Source organism: Stegastes partitus, unplaced genomic scaffold (genome assembly GCF_000690725.1).
Source record: "Stegastes partitus isolate 25-593 unplaced genomic scaffold, Stegastes_partitus-1.0.2 Scaffold239, whole genome shotgun sequence".
In the NCBI taxonomy this organism is placed as follows: Eukaryota; Metazoa; Chordata; class Actinopteri; family Pomacentridae; genus Stegastes; species Stegastes partitus.
The window spans coordinates 58,813-85,298 of record NW_007577970.1 but is presented as its reverse complement, the minus strand read 5'-3'; the positions used below and the strand labels follow the sequence as shown (position 1 = coordinate 85,298).

Here is a 26,486-nt window from a genome sequence, read left to right as displayed (position 1 = left end):
TGACTTTAAATATATTTATGACCATCATCAACTATAGGAAACAGCACACAAAGTTATATTCTACATGTCAAACATCCCCAAGACAAGCTATACAAGACAAACCAGAATCTGTTGCTTCTCATCCTAAACCATTTGAAAGAACTACTTCACGCAGGAAAACACAAACACACACACACACAGTGAGTTACGCTGTTGGCTACTTACACACCTCTTTCCCTTTCTTGCAGAGTTAAGTCATCCGTTAAGTCATTAAAGGGTTATTCAATCAAAACCTTTTTTTTTTTCCTTGTCCTTCATTCATCTCTAACTTCCTCACACACTCTCTTCTCTTATCTTGCGGGCTCTCTTTCTTTCTCCTGTTAGTGTGTGAAACTGCAGCGAGCAGGGGAGGCCACACCCAACACCATGTTGATCAGATTAGAGGGCAGCCTGCCTGCCATAACCCTAGACCTCCGCTCTTCCTTTCCTCTCATTTCCTCATTCTCTCCATCTGTCCAACCCCACACTTCCCTCCTCCCCCTTTTCTTTCCCTTCATCTATAGATGTGCCTGCCAACTCCAAACCTCATCCTCTCCTCCCTTCATTTACAATAACACCCTATTCTTTTTCAGATTTCGGAAAACTGTGTGTACAGAAGATGATGGATAGAGGGCAGATGAAGAAGGAAAGGAGGACGATGAAAGCAAAAAAAAAAAAAAAGAGAGAGAGAGAGATGGAAACACAAGTATGGAAAAACCAGGAGTGTCATTGAGTTTGAGGTGAAGGCTCAACTTCCAAACACACAGACAAACCGCACAACCTTGTCCTTTCCCTCACCCAGACTTGTGTCGGCTCCTCATCATGGCGGCTGGTTCTCTCTTCCCTCCCTGGTCGAACATCGGGTCCACAAACTTAAAGACGTGAGCAGAGCCAAACTGGAGGGTGGAGCCTGAGCGCAGCACCGTCGTCTCGGTGACGCGCTGGCCGTCAACGAATGTGTCTGCGTCGGGGCCGTGCGGCGTCACGGTCACCATGCCTTCACTGTGCATGAGGTTGCAGTGGTGGGGCAGAATCCCCGGGCCGAGCAGCTGTAGACAAACACGGCAGATACATCAGTGACTGATCTGTGAGAGCCGGTGTTAAAAATAGTTTGAGATACCACTTCAACTCCAGAGGCAGTTAACCAGCTGGGGTCCCTGTGCTGTTAGTAGTTTTAATCTCATCTGTGATTTGAGAACCCCCTGTGTTAATTTGTGTCGTAATACAAATTACTTGCATGACTATTCTTTGTTGTGTTTTACTACCAACTACAATTCAATTTAAGACTTGTTTCACCATCATACAGACTAAAGCATGACAGATATCAATGAAGACCAGCAGCAGTGAAAAGGCCTACAACAATACCTTCACCAAGTGTACAGATTTATTCCCATTTACGTCCCATATTTGCTAGTTGTACAAAGCTGCTAATATTAATTGCCGAACAAGGGACAGCTCACAGCCTTGGATCCTCAGGTGGGGCCCTTCTGACTGTTTCAAAGTCAAGGGTCTGGGTCAAGGTGATCCTACTTTTCCCATCAGGGCCCCTCGGCTTTGGAACAACCTGCCTGAGGAAATGAGGCTCACAGAGTCACTGACTTAAAACTCACTTTAATAGACTTGCATTAATGTGATCTCACCTTTTTACTGCCTATTGCGGTTTTTATTGCTTTATTACTACATTTGTATTTACTTATATTGGCATTTTGTTTTAAGGATTTTTGCATCTTTTATTTTTCCATTTTAACGTGATGTTATCTTTATCTTTCACCTTAGTTTTACCCTGCTTTGTTTGGCCTTACTGTCCGGTTTCCTGACACTATTTTTGCACATCTTGGTACCTTGCTTTTGCTTTTTTTTTCTTAGTGAATTATTTTTTAACATTTCTACATATAGCAGGCTAGAAAAAAATATCTAAGACAGTCATAAAAAAGTACTTTTTGATCTACAGATATGTGCATCACTCCATGAAGGACACACATTAATGTTAGCAATTCGTCTTTCTAACCATGTGGGTCGAAGACAACACTGAAAGTGTGGGAACGGCCACTGACACAGCAGATTGTAATCGTAACAAAAAGTAACTTTCATTGGGAATCACTGCTACCATCAGCAAGCCAGGCTAACCTAGCTTAGACGTTCTGAGCAAACTACTAACTTTACAGCATCCCCTCAAATGCAGAATGTTTGAGGGACATAGCCACCTTAAGTTTGACCTTTAAGTGTTATAGTGATGTGGTTACCTGGATGGCTCCGTCCTCTGTGCAGTCCGAGCCGACCTCAGTGATGCTGTGTTGAAGCCGGTATAGCTTTGGTTTGTCCCTTGAGTCAGAGCCGTCTGAACACACACACACACATAAACTCTCAGATTTAGCAGTGGGCAGGGCTGCACTCACATCACATTCAGATTTTAAAGAAACAGCACACAACCTCACACACTCACACTGACTGCCACACACACACACAGAGCTAACAGCACAGAATCAATTCATCATTTCGACATCAAAGAATCAATACAAACTGGTGGATACTGGTATGTGCACAGCTAAGGCAGTAAAAAAAAACTGTGGGTGGCTGGTGGGGCTGCAGAGCGGTTACTGGCTATTAGTAAGCAGGAGTTTAGTAAAAGCAAAGCGGCACATTAGTTCACTGGAGAGAAAGATATAAAACATGGCTGCTCTGGAAAAACAAATGAATGGGTATTAGTCTGACCAGCTTCTAAAAATAATACTGGAATCAACAGGCAGCTAAAATAACAAAAACACAAGGGCAACTGCTACAGGGAACTAATGAGAACTTCAACAAAATTATCCTCGTGTTTATCCAACATCATTGTTCAAACAAGCTGAAAACTAATAGGTCACATGCTTACATTTTAGTGTGTAAGAGTATTTGGATAATTAAAGTATCGTTTGATTCGTTATGAGGTCTTGTAATCTTGGTCACCATTTGGTTCTAAATCTTCACACAGTAAATCAGGTGCAGGAGTGCACAAGGATCATTTAACCATAAAACCAACAAATGATGCCTTTTTCTGTTTAAATAGAATATACTGAAACTTATTTAAGCCGTTACAGGATGTCATACTTAAATGTAAAATATCAAAAGTGATAATCAGTCCTTTTGAAAAAATGAAGATTTTAACCTCTTAAGACCTGGCGTCCACATGCATGGACATCACATTTTGGGTTATATTACCACAGAAATTAATTATTATTGTTATTATTATTATTATTATTATTTATTCATTTATTTATTTTCTTAGATTTAAATATATATATATAAAGCTCGGGTCTTAAGAGGTTAAATTGTGTTTTTCATTACGTTCCAGCCAGTATTCACGCTTATTTACAAAGGATTCTACATTATGAATAATGCTACTGAATTACAACTACAACACAGAGAAGATTTTTCACAGGGGAATGTGTTTGAATAAAATTGGCCAAGTGGGGAGTTGGGCTTGCTGGACCTCCCCCAGCAACCCCAGCAGCCACTGCAACAGACACAGAGGAGGTGCGTTGGATTTTTTTACCTTCGTGGTGCCGATAGGCGTAGTAGGCATAGTGATTCCCTCGCCCTAGGCAGACAGGCAGGCAGGTAGGAGGACACATGCACAGGCCCCACACGCACACACAGGCAAGCGCGCGCACACACAAACACACCATGCCATAAGAAGGTGGGAAAGAAAACAGACACATAGCAGAGGGTGAAAATGCAGCAAGGAGGAAAAATGCAGCATTACCTTGTTAACCCATTAAATGCATGGAAGGCATACAAACACACACACATACATACAGAAAATATTTCAAAGGGCCTCTCACAGTTGACCTTTTAGAATACAGTTAGTGTAAATTCTGCTGTCTTGAATCTAGACTTTGTATAACATGTATAATTCACCAGTCTCTATTCACTTTTGTGATAGCGAACACCAAAGGGACTTGACTAATAGTTGATCAGTCTATAGTCCAAAAGCTGAAGCATCTTGTTGAATTTGTTTAATTTCAGTTAGACACTAAGCACAAGTCCGTCTCAGTTCATATGGCTGCATGTGTGACAGAGATTGAATCAAATAAAAGCAGCAATGTTGTAACTTCTATCTTTTCAGTGCAAACGTTCACATTTTCTATAATTTTTCAGATTTTTTTACTGATAGTGGCAGTCGAAATATTGAGTAGAGTTTTGACAGTAATGAGGGCAGCACATCATAACATTTTCCCATCTTCTACACGCAAACTATAAGCACTGCACTGTGTTGTTATAGTACTTTGGTATTAGGGGTTGAAGTACAGGAATATACACACTCACTCATACGCACTCCACCACACACTAACCCAGGCCCAGCACCCATTATTTATGAGCGTCACCAAATCAATTTTCCATCCTGGCTGTCTTCTATGTACACTGACCCATCAACCTTACAGTGGATGAAGTAGATGTGTTAGTATATTCCTGGAGCGGACCTACTGGTTTCCCAATACCATTTCAGCACTACAGTTCAAACCACTTGTGTGCTGAAAGGTGTTTGAGTCACCACCAGGCCGGGTAAGTTAAAGGCATGACAGAACGAAAGACAAAAAGGCAGATAAAGAGAGAGGGATCAGTAGCGAGAAACAAGCTGTTAGGGCAGGACATGACACATTTTGCAAGACTCAGGTGGGTTTCTCCAAAATGCCCTAAATGTTTTTTAGAACAAATAGTCTGGGGTGTTGTACAGCATTCCAGGAGTTTTTCTGTTGTTTTGTTATTGTAACTTACCTTTTGTTGTCTTTGTAGTCCCTTCACCTTCCCTGCATACTTCTTTTTTAGTTATGTCCTCCAATACCCAACAATGCATATCGAAAAACTCAGTGGTAGATGTACATAACTGAGTATTAGCTAAGTTGTGAAGTTTGTTTAGGTAACTGAAAAATGTCCGGCTCTTTAAATCATTACCATTTTCATCTCATGATAGGGCAGATTTTTCCTTTGAATAGTAACATGAACAAGCGCTTACCATGACTAAACTTGTGCGGAAAAATATGTTTAAAAAATGTACACGCAAAACAGGTTCCGGCTGTTGTGCCTCAAAGGCTTAGATATTTTGTGGAACTCGGTTCTGATAACACCTACATATAATCTGATCCATATCTGCCTGATAACATTTCACTTTAATCCGAAGAACTGCCAAATGTTTCCACTCACAATTCATTCTTTGATGTTAGCCGACTGCTGCCTGAAGGGGGAACATTGTAACTAAAATAAGTAGTGCTGGAATTAAAATATGCTTCTATTAATAGGTAACACTTAAGAAAAGCTTAAAGGCAAATAGTGCATTAACTGAGTGCTTCCTTTGTGACTTCTAATAGTGTAATAATATCTTTTCTGAAAGGTGTTGAGTGGAAGTCATGCATAGGTAAATACAACCAGTCAGTACAGATTTCAGTGATTGCTGACCGCCTGCAGTGGTTCTTATATACTAAGAAAAAAAAAAAAAACAGAAACCACAACTGAAATGATGTGAACAGCTGGGAACTATAATTTAACCACAGGATTCACTCACCTTAGCAGGGAAGAGGAAAGCAGATTCACCTTTGGCTAAATTTAAATGTTATTTACTGCAACTACAGTGCCGCCTACCGGCCACTGTCTGCCACTGCATGTTGACCACAACAGCTGCTTCCACTGGTGGTACTACTGCTCCCAATACTGTTAAACATACCACTGATGGATACTAATGCTAAAGAAATCACAGTAACGAGGCTAGTCACTGTGATGCTGTGTGTGTGTGTGTGCACTGTGGTTCTACCTGGGCTCAGCTCCACCAGATAAGGCAGTTTCTCAGGCGGCAGTGAGCTGTCCTTCCCTCGGAGGCTTTTGTCGTCCATTTTCCTTGCCTTCCTCCCCTGGTAATCAGGAGGTCTCTTCTTGAGCTGAAACACTAACGCTCCTGAGATAAGAGAGAGAGAGAAACTTTTATTATCAAGACTGTCAGCACGTTACATTCAAAGGTAAAATTAAAATATAAAGATTTTCTGGTGGATGAAAAAATGATATTGGGCTGATCATCTGATGTTTGAAATGTCATTATGGAGTGTTTCCTTCAAATTGTCAGGACAAAAGGTCCAAATCTGTACATTGCATTCTTATGTTTACAACTGCTCAGTGAGTTTGTACAAAAAATAGTGTAGTGGCTTTAAGGCAGCAGAAGGGGGCAGTATCAATCCAGAAAATATGAGCAGTGTGAGAGGAGCACAATGTAAATACAGTGTAAGGGACAGAATTAAAGTGTTACTGTTTTACCTCTGTCAGCAGGCCAGTCCCTGAAGATCTGCAGTGGACACTCAGTATCGTCCAGAATCACCTCCTTGCCGGACTTATCATCTTGCTGCAAATAAAACAAAAAGCTGCACAGTTAAACAGATTGCTGTTATTTATGTTGTATGCATATATATTTTGGCATCTACATGTTTAACCCTCTTAAGCCCAAGCAGTTCCTGGGCTCTGAGCATATTTTAACTCACTGGGGGCAAATTTTTCACTGCAATATAGTAACTCCTGCCCCTCTGAGGAAACAGGACAACCACGGGTAGAAGTAGAGAGAGCTAAAATGTCTGTAAGTGCAGTTTAACAAAGTTTTAATTCTATAAATCATTTTTAAAAAGGGAAAAAAACAATTGAATTTATTTGATTCCTTTTTCTTCAAATAGAGAAGCTAGAGTCAGCATGAACAACATTTGTCAAAGTGCTAGCAGGTGTTGTCACTCCTAGAAAAAAATGGCAGCTCTACATACCATAGCTGAGCTATTTAACTAGGTCTGTTTACATTTTTACAACCTGTACAAGCTATGTGTTTTGCTCACTCCTCTGCACATCAACGCTAGTCAGACATTGATATTATTGCTGACTGTATCGTCCAACAACTTGCTCCAATAACATTGTGAACCATGCTGCTTTTATTTTATTGCTCAAATGTTTTATGTTATTTTCAGTCTCTCTAATAATCTCCGCTCTGTTCATCTGAAATTATTTTCGGCATGTGACTGTTGATTGCAGCTCAGTCAGCTGTTTCTTCGCAGTTGCTCAGAGGAGTGCAAAGGTTTTTGTTCTGTACATGATCTAGTGCAAATGCCATATATTTAAGGAGCAGTGCCATGCAGATTAAAGTCATTTTGATTAACTGTCACAATTCTAAGCTTAGATCTGGTTGTTTTATCCAAAGAAACGGTACACGAAACATGATATGTTCTGGAGGTTTTTTACAGTTCTGGCTCTGATAAATAGCTCAATTTTGACAGAAGAAAAATGCCTTTCCAACCCACTGGCGGGTTTGGGGGATCAGAAGGTTAATAACCTTCACAGATGCAGCAGTTCATAAATTGGACTACTAAAAGTTTTTCTTGTCCAGATGGTCTAGAATGTCCAATAACTACTTTTCCAGGGTATTGTCTGATTTCGAGTCAAAAAATCTGAGTTAAAGATACAGTGACTCCTACTTTACCATATGATGTTGTCTGTGTACTAGATTATAAATGCTGCTGAACATGAGATGACTCTGGTGTTTCAGAAGTCTCATTTTTGAATTGTCATGATGAGTCATTACATATAAGCTGGTTTGAAGAACAGTGGCTTTCTCCCACAGGTTTACTTCCCATAATGAAATTGTTATAGCTTTGTCTTATTATCTTTACAGAACTGACTGCAATTTATTACTGTCCTACATTCTGTTCAGTCTGATCTCAGTTAACATCCCCTCCCCCCAAATATTAACACTAGCTGACATCCTACTAGCTAGTATACCAGTGCTTATTTCTCATGCTCACTAAGCTAATGGACTTCCCCTGTGCTTTAGTCTCATCAGCAAATTGCAACTGTCTATCAGCAGTGTGTATGTGTGTGTGTGTGTGTGTGTTCAGCCCCTGGAGGATCTCCCACTGTATTGGCTGTGGGAGCAGCAGTTATTTCATATGATTGGCCATAGCCACCTGAGAGGACAGATATGAGAGAGGCTGTGGTAAGGGCAGCCAAGTTCACTGTCACACACCACAACACACACACACACACAGCATCTACTGCTGCTATAGCACTCAGTCTGAAAGCAATTCAATTGCATTCCTCCTGAAGGTTTTTGTGCCAAGTAGCATTCTGTTTCAATCTGCCAGTCGGGGGAAGTGTGTGTCCATTTATGTGTGTGTGTGTTCCTGTGTGTGTGACAGTGACCTTGACTTTCATCTCCACGGCCTCTCAGAAGGATGATGAAGGCGTTTATTGATGAGATTAGGGGTCAAGGTTGCGTTTAGTCGAGAAATAGGAGGATGAAAGCATAAGAAGGGGGCAACGTCTGCCAGTATGCTCAAAAATAAAATCAATCTGGTGAATGTCACACATATTAAATTATGACAAATAGATGCTGTGATCAAATTCCGTTATCCCTACATGACACAACAAGAGCGTAATTGTATATGCTGCAGCTGCAGGAGCCAAAACTAATTTAACTTGATTTGACACCAGATTTGATGCTTTTGGCACCTGCAGCATCTGACGTCTATCTAAGAGGATGTTTATAGGCGGTATAAAAAGGCGGGTAGGTGAGTGTTTAGTGTCTGATTCTAATACGGAAAAACCTCAAAGTTAGAAGGTGAAAAAGTGTTGTTACCCGAGCAATGCAGTACTCTCTGGGGTTCTCCTTCTCGAGCCCGTACTTCTCCAGCGCCTCCACCACGGCAAAGTCAGCTGTGTCTCTCGTGGAAAGCAGGATGGTCTTGTAAGGGATGTTGGGCTTCAGACTGTCAGCGTATATCCTCAGTGTGCCCCCTGCAGACAGCAGCAGAATGTAGTTTCTTTTTGCATCATGTTAGCATATAAAAAAGCGAGAACATTAACTACTAAGACAGTGTTTTTGGTGCTCATGTAAATATTAAGTGTACAAGTGACAGTTTGTCCAAACAATTTGAATAGCGGAAAAAACCTATAAAAACACCCTTTGGACTACTGGATACAAATCATAATTCAAACTAAATCGCAGTCTATTTAGCTTGGATTATCTGATCTAAAAAGGTAATACAGTTAGCATGAGGCAAAGTAAGACTAATAATGCCCCCCTCTTTACTACCGCAACTGTGGCTTAAGACAGTTTCTTTCTGTACTTAAAACTGGAGTTTCAATAGCAAAATGCAGCTGCCTTTACCAATCTAAAATTATGCTCAGTACTCGCATAATCAAAGCCCAACACAATTAATGTAGATGTTAGACAAACAGATGTAGTTTTCAATCCTATCATAATTAATTTCTTACATACACAGATAATAATTTTAGTTGTGTTTTGGCATTTGCCATGGACTAAACTGTAAAGCTCATAAATTTTATAAGATGCAGCATTTGGAGGAACATGTAGCCATGTGCCTGTGATGTGTCAACTTGAAATGATCACCTTAGAAAATCCCACAAGGGAGTCTTCAGCAAAACAAACAGGATTTTTAGAAGCATTACATAAAATGAGCTTTTCAAAATAGCACTTTCTACTGGGACGTCATTGTCTAACCACAAGCCATCCTGTCCCATCGGGTGCATGTGTGCATGTGTGTGCGTGTCTACCATATGCGGACAGTGGTTAGAGCTGTTTTTAGAGTTGGTTCACTGGTCCATCTGTCTGTCTGGCAGCGTGATTAGGTAATGCCTGAGTCATACGCCGAACCAGTCAGCATGTTTGCTTCATTCATTCAATGCAAACGTAAGTCTTTTTGGAAGCGTAAACATGTCAGCGTGAGACTTTGCAACAGCATATGGCACTTCTAGGAAGCAGCTGATGTTAACATGATGTAGAGCGATCAGTGGCACCTAAAATAAAAAAAAGTGAATATTGCTTCACATGAATTCACACCCGTTACTCAGCATGTTGTATAAGCACCACTGCTAGTGGTAACAGCTGCAGAACACCTCAACCAGCTGTCCACAACTGGATTTAGAGCATTTAACTCAGCCGTCGCTTGCCGGTTCTCTCAAGCCCTGCCACGCTGGATAAGGAGCAGCAGTGAACTGTGATGTTCAGGTCACTCTGCAGATTATCTCCGGCGTTCATGCGTACGTCAGCCTTTCTTTAAGCCACACAAGGCCATTCAGACTTGTTCAGAAGCCAAACCAGCTCCATCGTTGGCTGTTTGACTCAGCCTTTTGTCCTGAAAAGGTGCATCTTATTTGGGTCAAGTCCCCCTGCACTTTCTGGTATGAAGCATCCTCGTTGAATGATTATATTAACACCCCACTCCACCACTGTTATTGGCCAAGTTTAACACACTGGCATTTTGTTTACTTCCATTGAGCCAGACATTGTGTCAATGTGAGCAAATTCCTAGTTGGGAATGGGGGTTGTTTTGCTTCGTTTTTGCTCAATCCCTAAGCAGTGAGTGACATATCACGTCATTTTCAGAGAACACAAAGGGCTGCAATATCAGCTGCTAGGAGTAGATAGCATTTTTCCATACCAACCACAGAAAAGTGTCAATTTGTGAATTATTTCTGTAAGTCAATTTACAACAACTTGTACAGCTGTGTCAATCTCTGTCTGTCACTATTTTTCATGAATGTAGCTCAGTAATAAGCCCTTTGTCCAGACTCTTTACTTGTCTGACAGACCCACAGCTGTAGGAAAAGTCTTGGTGGGTTACAACTTCTTCTATTTCATAATAATGAATCCCATTAAGCTCATGGGAACTTTTAATACTTCAGCAGTTTCTTCATATTCTTACACGCATCCATGCCGAAACACTAATACTTCAGTCTCAGAGGTTTATGGTAAAGTTATTGGCTTGGTTTTTGCTCTGACAACCACTAAATTATGACACCTATGAGACTATGAAATATGCACAACTGGTGATCACAGCTCACAGTTGGTTTGGTAGAAAATGGTCTGAATACACTGTGAAACGAAGGATTCATGTGTATTTTTTGTTAGAAAAAAAAAAAAGAAGATAATTTGAAGTACCTGAGTCTGGCCTCCCATCACTGCTCATGAACTCCTGCATGCGTCTCTCCAGTTTCTGCTGGCGTCTCCTCTTCATCACCACCTCTGGGTTGGAGATTGTCCTGGTAAAGCTTGTCTCGGGCATGTCCTTGTAAACTTCTGCTGCCAGGCGACTGTTCTCCCTTAAATTCCAGCAAAATGAGAGAGATAAATGACAATGGAGAAGACAGCATGTGTGGAGAAAAAAAAAAGCAGAAGACAGATTGAGGAACAGAGAGGTCAGAGTTTAAATCACTATCCTTTCCTCTTCTCGAGTGTTCTGTGCTTTTCTTGGCATTGAAAAACAACAAAATCCTCTCCAAGGACTGAGAGGATGTAAGGGCAGGGCATTAAGATGGATGACTGTGAGTGTGTATGTTACCCGTCCTCCCGGGTGAGCGCCTGCTCGTCTCCATCAGGGATCCGAGCAAACTCCTTCTCCCTCTTCTTTTCCTTCTTCTTCTCCTTCTTGGACAAAGTCCTCTTGAAGTTCTGTATCACTCCATCCTTTTCCTTCTCTGGTCCATTACTCTGACTCTTCTGGGAGGAAAAAAGAGGAGTGATTGAGGTGCTCTGAGAGACTATGTGGAGAATCTTACTACAGTATGTAATGTTATGTTCTTTTTGAATGAATTAAGTCACAAACAAATGAATAAAGTATGGCCCGACCGATTTAATCGGCCAGCCGATAAATCGGTTGATTATAGCCCTTTTCAAAATAATCATCACAGACGGGGTTTTGCCGATATATTTTTAATTTCTCATAAAACAGTAAATGCTGTTCAGTGTCACAGTCGCTCTTGTACATTCATTTTGTACAATTAGATTTTGTAAAAAGACAAATTTAGTCTGCAAGGCATAAGCGTGTGAAAGCAACACCACGAAAGCTCTGTTTTTACTGCTGCTTGTTGTAAACAAGTCAAACGTGGCTCACGGAGATGACAAAAGTTAAGATCGCTCATGAACGTACAGCGGTAAGATGACTCACTTTGCCACAGATTCTGAAACCAAAACAGTGCATACATCGCTTACTCTGACAGGTTTTCTGAGGACTACAGAAAACAACTTTTTAAACGTTTTATCCAACTTTTTAACTAACTGATTTAACTCACATTTTTACCAACTTATTCTCATCAACTTTAAAGACAGCAGTCTTTGAGAGTACAGAATGACCGTTCATCACTCCGTCAGCTGCAGGTTGAGGTGCATTAAGGAGGAGCGATGTGAACGCAGAGGGGACAATTCAGTGCAGCCCGAAAAGTTCAAATGATCAACATTACTGTCTGTCTTCAGCAACCGTCATGATATCATGTCACTTAGTTTTACTTTGTCAGAAAATACTATAACGTGACACAGGCTGCAACAGCAACTCCGTGTGTGTCGTTATGGAGTAACATTAGTGTCGGACTATTTGTGACCATTATATATTTAAAATGCAACTCTGTCAAAGATGACATGTTTTGACATCTGAGAAAGGCGTCTCTGGTTTTTACTTTGGTTCATATTAGTCATGACTTCATGGTGAAGAAAATAATGGAGTAAAGAAAATGTGATTTAACGTTAAAGGGCATCAGAGGGCTGCATAACTAATGTTTTGCCAGTAACTTCACTCACTATGCTGCTTATATACAGCATACACCTATGGCCTAAATCTAAAGATAAATTCATCAGCACAACTGGTAGCAATATGCATGCATGCTCCATAGAAAGAAAAATGCACAATGCAAATTTAAAATAAAATACCCCACATTACAGACATATTTGCTCTGAAAACGTTGTTTGTTTGTTTTTTTAAATTGATGCATATTATGTTTAATGCTTTGTTGCAATCTTAAAATAGAAACATGGAAGTCCTATGTGTTTGTTAACACTGACAAAACTACACTTCTTACTATAAATGACCTCACTGCCCAATTCTGCAAACTTTGCTTTATGTTGGTACAAACACAATGTATTCTTTCCATTCTGGCTGTATTGCAAAAGGGTTTACTCTAGAAATAACTCTTCCCCTGTGCTGCAAAGGATCCAAGAACACCAGAAACAAGCATTCATAAGTATGCAACACAAGCATGCAAAGTATGTTGCCAGCAGGTATACCTGCTTCAGGGAGATGTTTTTCTTAGCAGGTAGTGGATGAATGGAGGAATGATTCAGTTCACTAGTAATCATCCTGATTAACAGATCAACAGACAGAGCAGCTCACCTTGGGCAGAATGTCATTCTCATTCTTTAGGACGAAGCGTCCTTCTCTGTCGTCTTTGTTCCAGTTCAGCTGAACAACAAGAGGCTTCTCATCCAGGTCCAGCTGACGCTCTTCTAACACACACACAGAGACACCAGTTCATCTGAGAGCTAACTATGACATATTGTGAGATAAATTGTTAAGTTCATTTTGGTTTGGTTGTGTAAATCTCTTGCTCCTCCTCATCAGAAATCTATGGGACTCACCGCCACTGACATGGACCTCGTAAAGGGAGTATTTTGGCGAGGAGAGCATTCTCATGTCTGGTCTGAACTTCTCAGCTAACGTCTCAATGACATCCTGCGTTGTTGCCGTGCTGGAGACTCTGATGCACTTGGTGGCGAAGTTACCGGCGACCCGGTCCTGGAAGTAGAATCGCATCACGCCATGGAACTCCAGGTCCTTTAGAAGAAACACAGGAAGATAGCAAGTTTAGAATTTGTTTCAGATATACAGTTTAAATTCAATACACTTATGCTGACCTGCAACCTACAACCAAGTTACTGTAATACTGGAATGTTAACATCGAGAAAAACTGACTGAAATGCACCCAATTCACCTTTTTTAACATATAAACTTCAAGCAGGAAAACACAGAACACAGCTCTGACTGGTTCATTACTAATGCAGGACAGTGTAGTGAGGTCACTGTTCAACAGCCTTGACTCTGACAGGAGCAAAAAAGCAACAGTGGCCGAGAGCCAGCAAGTGGAGTGTGTCAGCAGGTTGTGTGACGACAGGAGGAGGCTGATCCGTCATTCACTGACCTGGAATGTCAACCCACATGCACCAAGTTTTTTGCACTACAAATGACTTCAGTGACATCTTTTTAAGCAAAGATAGTTAATTGAGAGAGTGTGTGTGTGAACTTTCCATTAGGATCAAAAATAACAATGACAGAACAGGTATGTGATTTTAACAATTTTCAAAAACATTCCTGAAATTAACAGTGCAGTAAACTGTACACGTTGCATTATAATTTCAATTAATACAGTTTAAATGTGAGCACATCCAATTTACTTGGGTTAAAATACAGTCTTTGTTTTCCCAATCATCAGTAGCAAATGACAGTTATTTCCAGGAAACCTCCTTTCTTCCTGACTTGTAACTCAAATCATTGTTTTATTGTGTTTCAATTTTCTTATCTAGTTCCTCAGATCATAGTGCAGGTCTAAGAAAACCTCTCTCTTACATATATATACACACACTCAAACAATAAATAGGCTCAACACAGCCAGTGCTATCGAGACACCCAGGGCTATTTTCACTGTATGTGTACAAATTCATTACCTACATGTTGACATTTCCTTCTGCACAGTCTACTATAGAACAAGACTGTTAAACACCCTGGTCTGATATATGTATGTAACACTGTGCTGACACAGCAGCTGTAGATTGCAGCCCAATGCCTGCATATGCATATGTTAAAGCTCAGCAGGGAAACTATGGCGCATATTTCATCATAACTGCCATTAAAAGATCTTAGAAAGTCTTAGATCTACCAGGGAGCTTGCCAATAATACATAGCTAGCATGTGCTGTTCCTCTAATATAAAAAAATAGGACCATATCTTGGTCTCAGGGACAGGCATCCTTCTAAAGAAGGACAGAAATGGTCTTGTACCTCCTCAGTGAAGTCAGACATGATGCCAAGACAATATGAGGCCATGCAACACCACAAACCTCACAAAGCTCAAACCTAACTATGCAGTTCAACTAACAGTTTCCTGAAATGACCTTAACAAAAGCTGAAGTGCATACTTTGAAATAGCATATATTGCAGGCTTACTGCATTGATGGTGTTCATAATATTTTAAAGCAAGCACTGAGAGAGTAACTGCCCTTGAAGGCCTGTGAGGCTGACTTCATAAAAATGTGTTAATTTTTATGATGTCAGGGAGGATGTGACTTCAAAAAAAAAAAAGGATGCAGGAGAACCCTGGCTGTGGTTCTCCCAGGACATAGATATCTCCTCTGTCAGGATGCCAACAAAACTATTCTGAATTTGAATTTTAAAGAGAGACCATGCCAGCATCTGAAAAGGGAAGCCAACAAGCCAAACAACTTTCTAAAGTGACAGATCGAGCGTTTGTGTGCAACGTCAAGCTGAGGCTGGGGAGTGTGAGCAGGATGATTTGAAGCAAAGGCTTAGATGAAAATAGATTATTTCTACACTGGTAAAGTCTGTTTGTGGCCTCCCCCTTATATACATGCACACAGGACAAAATGATAAGGAGACAAGGCAAAAGTAAGAAAAACGAGCAAGAAGAAAGAAAAGACTGGAGACTGATAGCAATGTTGTTATTCTTTATATATATGAAAAATTCTCTGTCTCTCTTCCACCACTTAGATCCCCCTCCCCTGTTTGGTATATACACAGTCAAACAGAGTGGAAACACTGAGCATAGTTTCGATAGGCAAGGGTGGAGTCGGGAATGTGTGTGTGTGTGTGTGTGTGTGTGTGTGTGTGTGTGTGTGTGTGTGTGTGTGTGTGTGTGTGTGTGTTGTGATTTACTGCTGGAATGTGGGTCATCGAGGGTTGCCGCTGTCAAGCTTGCGTAACTGTTGGTAACTGTTACCGAGGAGACACTGGTCCACTTGGGTTCAAACAAAGCCCAGCTTAGAGTGAGCAGCGGATAATTACCACGCTGGGCAGTAGCGGTGCAGTCACCTTTTGGCCACTGGGAATGGCCAAGTACAACCACGTGTAGTTCAAGTCTAGTGCAACAGCAAAACTTCCCCATTCCTCTAGGATATGGTATGGTCCAACAAAGCCATGAACCCAAACCATCAGCCACTTCCCCACATGTTCATGGAAATAGTGTAGTCCTACAGTTGTACTTTTCTAGACTGTGGTCAAATCCTGTAACTCCATACCTCAAAGGTATGGTCCAGTCCTACCCCTCTGTCCCTACAGAATATGGAGTACTCCGACTTTCCTATATTTCTAGACCATAGTCCTGTTGGTTCACGGTCAAATCCTACACTTCCATACCTCAGCACCATGATTTAGTCCTTTAAAGCCCACACGTCAAGGCCATAGCACAGTTGTAACAAAACTATAAACAGATTTGCTGAATTTTCTATCGACAATGCCTCCAGCACATAATCCAGTCCTACAACTCCAATCTCTACAATACTACCTAGTGGTGTACTTCCTTACTTTAAAGCCAGACCATCTTTAGCCATGTTTCAACCCAAAGTACCCACACCTTTTTGTCCCAAAATGTCAGACGACTGATTATCTGCATTTCCATCATGGGCACACAAAGATTAGGCAAATTAGTTCGCTGACCACTGATTAAGCAACAGCTGTTTTCACACGTCATTTTTGCCCACAATTATACAACAAATTGCTTCACTCCAGTCCAGTAGGTAGCAGTAATGCAGAGGAGTATACAACAACAAGGAGGCTATTCAGCTTTGGCAATAATTATTAGACAACCTGTTGTTTACGTTTACAAAGTCTACACAACATGGCTTCAGCTTCGGTAAGTCATAGTGGTTAAAAAATGACATTAACTTCTAAAAGACATGAATAGGTCTTAGGAATTCAATACATACAATAAATTCTGTTTAAAATATGATGTGTTGAAACTGTAAACATTTCTAAATTCACACTAGCTAGCTAAGTCACCACTACTTTGTGCATAAGCTATATGCGTAGTCAAGTCAACAGATAATCCAAACTAAGTTATCACTTAACAATGCCTAAAACAGCCACTTTCGTACTTAACATAGAGGGATACTAGCTCACCAGCTTGAAATCTGCAAAACAGCTGACCATTACAACCTTAAGAATAAAATGCAATCCAGCTCCACAAAGAGCAGAGAAGGAATAGGCACAACAGTGTGGTCACGGTGGTCTCACCACTATTTTTACAGCCATATAAAGGTGAGGCGCAGGTGAAACTGCAACAACAATAAGCATGGAGATTCAAAATGTGCTTTGCAAATGAGATCACTGAGTCAACGCAGGAACAGAGATGAGAAGCAGAAGTAAAGCGGATTCAAAACACAAGAACTTCTAAACTTTAGGTAACAGATTTTACAAGCTATTGCAGTGCTTGACCTTAAGATGTAGGAGAAAATGCTGCGAGTACTCAACCAACCAAAATGATCAGCGCTGCAAGGCCCATCCAAAAAGCTCCTGAACTTTCAGAAAGTATGTTTTGATGGATAAAATAATTTTCCTGGAACTCAACTAAAACCTTAGTCCCAGTGGCGGTGCCGACAGAGTTCCTCCAAAAAGTTCCTAGTCACTGGGGAAATTTACTGTGATGGAAACCCAACTCAGGTCTAATGATAAATCACCACACATCCAGGCCATGCCCTCAGGCCACATCTAAACCCCTCAAACCAATGCATCAACTGACTGCACAACTGTAACAGCAATACTAAGTTATGGAAACTGTGAGATGAAGCTGTCAAGACAGAATTAGAAAATCCAGGTCTACACACCCCTAAGTCCATACAAATTGTAGCATAAACTTGAACGCTACACCTAAAGATTGCATTTTTCATCAACATGTACACAGTAACCACAATATGACATAGTGCACCTGATGCAAAAATTAACACGTTTACTTTGTCAATAAATAAAGTGTCATGTGAAAGAAAATATACACATTCACACCCAAGTATGATTTATTTAAATATCTATATATAGATATATGCAACCAGTAGATTGGCTGGTATTCAACAGGTGTATTGAAGTTACTCCAAAAAAAAAAACAACTATTGCAACAGTTGACTTCGTATTCATTAAGCTTGCAGCTTGCACCTGATAATGGTTTTACAGCAAAAACAGACAACATCCATTTGACTACAAGATGAAAACATATAACCAGTGTTGACTGTGCAGCTAAAACTTAGTTTTGTCAAAGTAATGAGTCGTTCTTAAAGATGTACCTTAGACTTGCAAACTCTTGTTTAAACTCCAGCCTTTTGCTAGCACTCTCTACACTGAAAAAAACATGTATGATAATTCATTTATTTACACTGAATAAATTAATTATTTTCTTTGCCATGTTTTGGCCAATATGATAATGTTATCTGGCAAAGCTGAATAGAAAATTATGAAAAGCACTGTTTAAAGTTGCACTTTTAAAGCACAGCATTTATGCAGGAACACTACAAAGACAAACAAACACATAAACAGTTGTGGTGAGTGTGATTTAAGCCATTTCAAGAACTAACCAAGTTTGCTGATACTGTGCCTTTCCTACATCTGTTAAGATCTTTAAGACTTGCTGAATGGGAAACTATCTTAACAACTGATGTCAGCTTTATTCTTACGAATGGAAATTGTAATTTTGACACCATTTAAACAACAAAAGACCAGTCAGGGAAAATATTTGGACCCAGGAGTCTGTAACAGTTTTTAGTTGATCATAACTTGGAATTCAGCTCAATTTCGTCAGCTAAATGCTCAACATTTCAACATGTATAACAGCCGAACAAGAACAAACTGTTCACTTTATCCTTCTGCAGCTTTTATTCTTATAATCCCTAACAGCTTTTTTATTTTGCAAACAGCACATGGGTTGATGGGAAATGCTAATGCAGCAGTATGCCACCAAATAGCCGCCTGGATAAGACTTGCTACACTCAGTCTGTCAAACACACAAAGTCATATATTTCCAGTCAAGTCGTGGCAGAGCGGTATCAACTGAGGTTTAGGGATGTCTTTGATGTTGGACTACTTCTGTCAGTGTGGGAATGTGTTTATATGCTGGGTCCACATTTGCTATATGTACACATCTCTACCTCTAAGTCTAGCAAATTAACTAATGTAATTACTGTATGTTAGACCATACATGCCACTGTAGGACTTTGGACCTGTGTGTGTGTGCATCCTAATCCCCCTTCTTCACAGTGTCAGGAAGTGGCATCAGCAAAGGAATTCACATACAAACACACACACACACACACACACACACATAGTGATACCTGCAACTAAACTTTTGAGCATGTGAGACAGGACTATTTATGACGCACACAAAGTAGGCCAACGCTGTAGATAGCTGTTATCGGTTAGATGTAACCTAATGGAGATTGGAGAACGTGTGTGTTGAAGCTGGTGGCTGACACGCAGTGGATATTAGTGATAGACCTTTTTTTTTCTTTACTGATATTTGTCAGCGAATGACTTGTGCCAATGAAAAGATAAGTGACCTACCCTTTGACAGCACCTAGTACAATGTAACTACAAAAATGTACCGCCCAAATATTTCAATCTGTATGAACATATTTCAAATCCATCATATCAGTGTAAATGTTATAAGAAGAAATTGCAGATCAGAAATAAGGTTGGTACCAAACTCTGTCCATCTCCATTACACAGTGAGTCTAGTAGACAGCATGAAAGGAGTCCATTTTATTAAAGAGCAAACTGCCAAACTCAGGACTTACAACAACTCTGAAGTACAAATTTAAGAACAAAAAAAAAAAAACAAATGGCTTATTTTTCAAGCTCTGAAAGCTCCATACCAGCTTTCTGCTCAAGAATTCAGCACTAGCTGGAGTAGGACGTCTGTTTCATTATTATGATGTAGTGTTTTCAATGTGGTGTGTTTACATTAAAATTACAGAAACACATTAATTTATTTTGCCTGTATTTTCTTAATAACTCTGAAATACAACAAAGGACCTAAATATAAACATGTGGCCACAGATAGTGGAGCAATCAATAACAATTCTAAATACGAAGTAACTGTTATTGGAAATCCCATTTTGTTTCACTTTCCCTTCAACTGTCTCATTCACCAAGCTCTCACACTCACAGGTCTTTGTGTGTCTTTCACATCACTCAGCTCAGGAATGTTGTAAATTTGTTCACAATAACTAATAGTAAATCCAAACAGCTCATCTATAAAAGTGCGCGAGACTGAGATTCGGGAAAGAGAGTGGCGGGAAAGCATGCAGTTTCAGAGATAACCCAGACATTCAAATCCACCCATCAAACTCGCTGACTAACACCTCCAGGTCAAAGGTCTCTGAGAGAAGAGTTCGAAGGTCACGTCAGTGTTTGTATGAGAAAGTGAGTTAACTTCACACTGTGGCTGTAAAAAGCAGCTTCCACCTGGTGCTTGTCTCTCATGCGTTTCAGGGACGTGGGAGTGGTAGATTAAAGTTTAAGCGGACTGTAGTTTTCCTGCATGTAAACCTGCACTTTGGACGCAACTGGATTTTGTTGTGTTTCAATATACTAAAACACAGATCAAAAATGTAAACAAAACAATTTTTTTTTTTTTTTAAAGTGAATCGCTTAAATATTTACTACGGTACTTTAAGAACACATTTTTTCAGGGTTTTACTGCTGCTGGAATGTTAGTATGTAAAAAGACACTGAAGGAAACCAGGAGTGCAATGCAAAGAAAGTTTTACATAGTCTGGCTATTTTCTGTAAGCTGGCTCGACCAAAGTGAAAAACCCAATTACAGATAATGGGCATCACAACATTTATTGTCGACCGTTATTTGTTTGAGCGTGCTTGCATGAATGCGTTTGACATGTTGTCCTCACAAAATGGACCGATCATGTGTCGCCTACTTCATTCAGAGGAACAGTATGGAGGGCTATGAAGAATATAAAAATGTATTACAGTTAAAAGCATCATTACTGCAAATGATTCAAGACAAACCCTGTCCAAAAATTGTTATTTTTGTGCTTTAATATATTTATTTTACCACTCTGTCAATGCAGCTGCTTACTTGTGATGTGACAGCAGCACATTGGCTCTCCAAAACTTTAAACTTCATACATTTAAACACAATATTGAAAATGTGCATTTAGGTCAGACAAGGCCCCATAATGAAGAATACATGGAAATCCCTTTAGCTTTTAACCAAATCAACGTTCAATTTGAATTGAATATTTTCTGTTTTAAAAAAAGCTAAACAACTGATCAATTTTCTAATCTGTGCTCTATTAGCTGCAGTGCCAGCAGTGTACAATGGACCTGACAGTAAATCAGGACCAAGCATGAAAACGTATTTATGCATTTTCTGCCTTTCCAACTAAACACATGCTGGTTCCCAACACAACACAACAGCAAGTACAGGTAGCCACTGTTACTGTGTGGCTTCCCTCAGCGGCATTACTAACATACAGCTCAGCTGGTTTGCAGACATTACGTATTCCCTCAGCTTCCTCAGCAGGTTAAAAGACAGTCTCCTTCTTGACACTGAAAATGTTGACTTTAGGGACAACATAACTCGCTAACCCACTAATCTCACTTCATAGTACGCTGCTTAGACATGGTATTTTCATAACACTTAGAGCACTATAAACAGACTGACACATAAATCACGAGTGATAATGTGCATACTGCATTACAACACTGGAGTTGAAAAAGATACCACAGGGCCGCACAATGCAGCCCACTAGGAGGTCTCTCTTTTATTAATAAACAAGGGGAATTTAACAAAGTTTGGTGTTGAAGTTTGTCTCATTTCAGTTTTAAACATTTTCACTTTTACTGCAAATGCATAGGAGGTATTGTCACTACAAAAAAAATTAAAATAAAATAAATCAGGTCGACCCATATTCTTAACATTAAAGACTAGCCTCTCCTCTGGACACACGAAAAACATCAACAGAAAGATGTGGGTTTTTTTTAGGAGTGGTCAAGCTAGAAATATGACAATGACCAGTACATAGAAAATAACAGAGGCGACTGTGTTGACACGCGTTGTTTGGTGGCAGAGTATTTTGGCCTTCGCAGTCTTAATTACAGTCTTCGTTCTCTGTGTCTGAACAGAGAAATAAACAGACTCACTTACAACATAAAAGTGCCGATCATCATAAAACCTTGAGCGTTCAACTTCAAAACAGTTACAATACAAAGAAGAGTTGACTTCTATGTATGATATATACACATACGTGCTGTACTTATTTTGTTGATTAACTGATCAAAAATAATCAGAGGGCATCTTCCCATTGCTGTTTTGTCAGACAAGCCAGTTAAAAAAAATAAATAAATAAGAAAGACATATCCATTTTTAGAAACTGGAACCCACACATTTTTGGAGCATATCTCCTTGGAAAACTTTAAATGATGACTCAATTATCAAAATAGTTTAGATAATTTTTTTGTTAATTGGCATTTTCAGCTCCAATACACTTTGTTACTTTAATTCAACAACTGTAACGATAACTAAAGACACCGTTGATAAATGCTAAATTCAGGTATCTGTAAAATGTCAACTACAGTAAGGCAAAAATCTTTAAAGCAGTCTCAGGAAGAAACAACATGAAGTCAATTAAAATCTGCTGGCTTGCAAGACAGTTGGAATGAGCACACGGACATCCTGCCCGAGGAAAAACACTGAGCTAGAAGCATGTTGCAGAACATTTTACCAGCTCTCTAATGTTGGCCATTTGCTCTGTGTGCACCTTTGTTAATGCACCCTAATCATAAGTGGTAAGAAGTCCCTTTTTACACTGCGCAGCTTTCTATTGTGGAAATGAAATACAATCTAAGTGGCAACACACTCGTAGTGTTTAACAGTAGTGCACAATAAGTGTCACAGGATTTTTTTTTCCCTATCAACAAACAAATAGGATTGGAAACAAATTGAAAGGCTGCAAATGGACAAGCTTATTTAGGCCTAATATATTTGAGAAACCCTGCTCGTAAGGAGAGCATCTGGCTAACAAGAGCACTTCTTCACATTCAGTTAGTATCCACCACCATCTCCTAACTCTACACTCTCCATCATGTCTCGCTCATTCTTTTATCGTTCCTCCACATCTCTTCTTGCCTGTTCTCCAAAGTAAAAGCAGCATGCCTTCCGGAGCCTTCTTAAATCCGCCCTGCATATACACAGCTTGGGTGTGTGTATGTGTGGTTGTGTGTGAGAAAGTGGGTGAATGGTGGGTAGGGGGTTATCAGGTGTTAAGGAAAGTAACCAGAGCTCCATATCCAAGCACTAAACCACTTTTGGCCTCCAGTGTGACGTCTCTGTGCTGAGGCTGAGCAGAGCTGCACGTCTGAGCTGGGTCTGGAGAAATGGTAAGATACTATACCGTATTTAAGATAAGGTGTTGCCCATTCACAGTTCAATGGCCTTAAAAACCCTGTTAACAGAGTTCCAATACTGTGAAAAATCAATCTTTAGACACACAAAACCCTAATGGAGGCTTAACAAGGTGTAATGGTCAACTGGAGGAAAACACAGAGATCTACACTAGATCTCAAATAACTCCATTGTTGACAATGAATTAGTGCATATCAATCAGAAAGGACTTCATCAATCAAACACTGCTGATAAGAATACAAATCTTGCATAGCTCATTTGTTTACATGTTTGGGGTTTTCTTCACTGAGGTTTGTGAAAACAAATGAAATCTGTCTTTTAGAAAAGCTGTGATGCTACGATAGTGATTATTAAATGTGATATCATACATATTGTCATGTATGACTCCAAAACATATGTGGTTAAACAAACGTCTGGATATTTTTCTCTGTGGGTTACAGTTTTAACCACACTGTGTTTCTGCCCCTTACAGTCTTATGGAGCTTTCTGCTCAAACGTGTTGTGGCATTTCTGCCTTTATTAAGTAGTTTATTTCAGATACAGGATATGTAACATTGCATGCTTGACCCTAGTGAGGATTAAGCGACGGATGGATGGATGGATGGATGGATGGATGGATGGATGGATGGATGGATGGATGGATGGATATGTAATATTGCTGCTTCCTCAATCTGTTAAAGTGACGGCACACCATCATTCAGAAATATGTCACTTTAATGTTAATGTTTCTCACCACTTCATTCAGACATCCCCACGAAAGACAGCCAAGGTACGCACACAATATTTGTCAGTCCTGCAAGATCATCAAGTGACACATTGCATAACAATGCAATAATTAACAAAAGGCTAATGTAAACCTGTTCTATAATAAATTATTCTACTGTATAAACTTGTAAACTGTGACTCTGTGTAACAACAGCTCACCTGTCTGAAGTGAGAAACAGTCTACAGAGTCACTTGCCCTTAGATTGTCCCACATGTAAATGCACGCAGCTCTCCCTCTCTGCAGATGGTCATATAGATATAAGCATCTAATAAACTCAAGGAAAGACTCCTACAAACAGCTGAAGTATGCAGTTGAGATTTACTGAAACTGAGTGGAAATGATACTAGGCCCAGCCTAAGATTGCCATTGCAACTTTTATGGAAAGTCAGACATGAAGCCAGCACATTCATATGTGTCAAAACTAACAGAAAGGAATGCATGTCTGAGAGGGGCCTAATAGAGATCAACTAGAAACCTGTCCAGAAAGACATGCAGCAGGCCCCCAGCTGAAATGCACCTGGGGCATTTTGGTTATAGTATCGTAGCCACTAGGACACCTCAGTAATTGTAACCAGCTACTGGCCATCTCTTTTAAAACTCTGGTGTGCACTTCAAACCCACTAAGAACATGTCTTAGTCTAGACAGTAAGAGCAGGGCATCAGCTGCTGAGCTGCACTGGCTGAGCAGTGGTTTCAGCTGGCTTTGAGCTCTGATCTCAATTTAGTGAAGTTAATGCACAAATGGATGCTATGTAAATCTAATATGAAAACCATCATAGCCAGTAAACTGTTTTCTATTATATGGTCATCGTCTATTGACATCTTAAATCTGGTTTTAAGGAGCGTGTCTCTTTTCTGCAGAAAACTGGAAATACAACTTATCACAATGTGTAAATGAAGCACTGCAGCCCTAAACACTGGCTGTTCTGGACAATATGTGGCCCACTTTGGCCAGCTTAAAGTTAAGCTGCTGCTTTGCTTCATATCAAAACCAAAGCCCTAGTTCCCAGTCTAAAATATAAATAACCAATTCTTTTTTGGGCTTGCCAAGTCTGTGATTTCTCTTGCACTGATACTGCAGTCCTGTGTTTAATTAAAATACCAATACTGGCAAACCAGACAAAGGTTAAACCCCTAGTTTCCATGGAGACACTGAATACTTGAATTTGGATTTTTTTTTTTTTTTTTTTTGGCGTTGAAGCAATGAATTTAAAGAGAAGGGAGGAGAGGAGCTTTCTGGATGATGGCTGTTTGAAAATGAGAATAGATTCCAGCTGCTGTGCGTCATCTCAGTCTCCTCCACACACACACACACACACACACACACACACACACACGAATATGAGCCTAATAAAATGAACTGAGTTCCTGAGTCAATATTGTTGCAGCCCCACCTGCAGAAACATGGGGGGATTCCTCTCTAAGCCTGTGTCTAAGGTCAGCTGGACGCAGGTTTTAACTCAGACATTGGGAGGGAAAAGTCATGCGAGCAGAGGCGTTTCAAAGACATCAGAGACACACCGACAGACCGAGAGGAAGAAAGGCAAAGAGGAGAGGGTTGAAGACAAAGAAACCCTGAAGCAGAAGAATTACTTTCCTATATCTTTAAATAGCCATAGGACGTGAGGCTTACACCACATTATCCACAATATCAGATATCTGACTGATACTTGTGGTTGCAGATATAACATGGGAAACCAAAGTCCCCATCCTCTCCTGCTCTTCATTTTACATTTTACATTTGGGAGAAAAAAAAATTATGACTCAGCCTCAAGCCAAATTAGAGGATTAAAACACAAGCTTTTAATGAGTGTAGGGAATGTAGTACAGCACCTTTGCACATTTGAAAATCTGACATTTATAACTTTTTAATCCCTGTTTAATAGTGCAACAACTAAATTTTGGATTAACGTAACGGCCTCTGCTTTGAAAAATACAATAAGTATAAAACACAATACATCAATCAGGAATTCAAAATATTACCAGTTCTGACTTCTGAAGTTTGAACATTTACATGTTTTTTTGCTTCCCTATGATTCTAAGGGGATCATAGGGATTGTGGGCAGACAAAACCAGCAATCTAAAATTGTCACCCAGCACTCCTGGAAACTGGGAGGGTTGGTTTACTATGACAATTTACAATGAACAGAGACAACAACAAGCCATGATTATTTGGACACTTTATGCAAACACTAATGGAATTTGACAGTATTATTTTACATCTGGCCATTTTTCTTTTCTGTATGACAATGTTGTGTAAAAGATGTGAGACTTTATCAATACTGCTTTCTTTCAATCCGAACGCAGTATTGAATTTGCTCATTTTATAGATGGTATTTTCAAATGGTTTCACAAATCTAGTGCACAGACGGCTGTCATTTGATCTGCTATTGTCAAGGGAGCAGATGGAGAAAACCTTGAGCTGTTATGATTTATTACTGACC

At 39.9% G+C, this 26,486-nt stretch overlaps 1 protein-coding gene across 5 annotated transcripts in view; it reads right to left on the bottom strand.

Annotated features, from left to right (window-relative positions):
* afdna (afadin, adherens junction formation factor a) overlaps nucleotides 1-26,486 on the bottom strand; it is a 109,314-nt gene that overhangs the window by 62,719 nt on the left and 20,109 nt on the right. For 3 of the 5 annotated variants that reach the window (XM_008281605.1, XM_008281609.1, XM_008281607.1), the window contains exons 2-10: nucleotides 13,442-13,637; nucleotides 13,197-13,309; nucleotides 11,376-11,533; nucleotides 10,976-11,136; nucleotides 8,651-8,808; nucleotides 6,298-6,382; nucleotides 5,804-5,944; nucleotides 2,262-2,356; nucleotides 817-1,067 (exon numbers count right to left, since the gene is read on the bottom strand). In XM_008281605.1, the coding sequence (XP_008279827.1) occupies nucleotides 817-1,067; nucleotides 2,262-2,356; nucleotides 5,804-5,944; nucleotides 6,298-6,382; nucleotides 8,651-8,808; nucleotides 10,976-11,136; nucleotides 11,376-11,533; nucleotides 13,197-13,309; nucleotides 13,442-13,637 (1,358 nt within the window). The remainder of the gene's footprint in view (nucleotides 1-816; nucleotides 1,068-2,261; nucleotides 2,357-5,803; nucleotides 5,945-6,297; nucleotides 6,383-8,650; nucleotides 8,809-10,975; nucleotides 11,137-11,375; nucleotides 11,534-13,196; nucleotides 13,310-13,441; nucleotides 13,638-26,486) is intronic. The other 2 variants (XM_008281608.1, XM_008281606.1) reach the window with 2 other exon arrangements.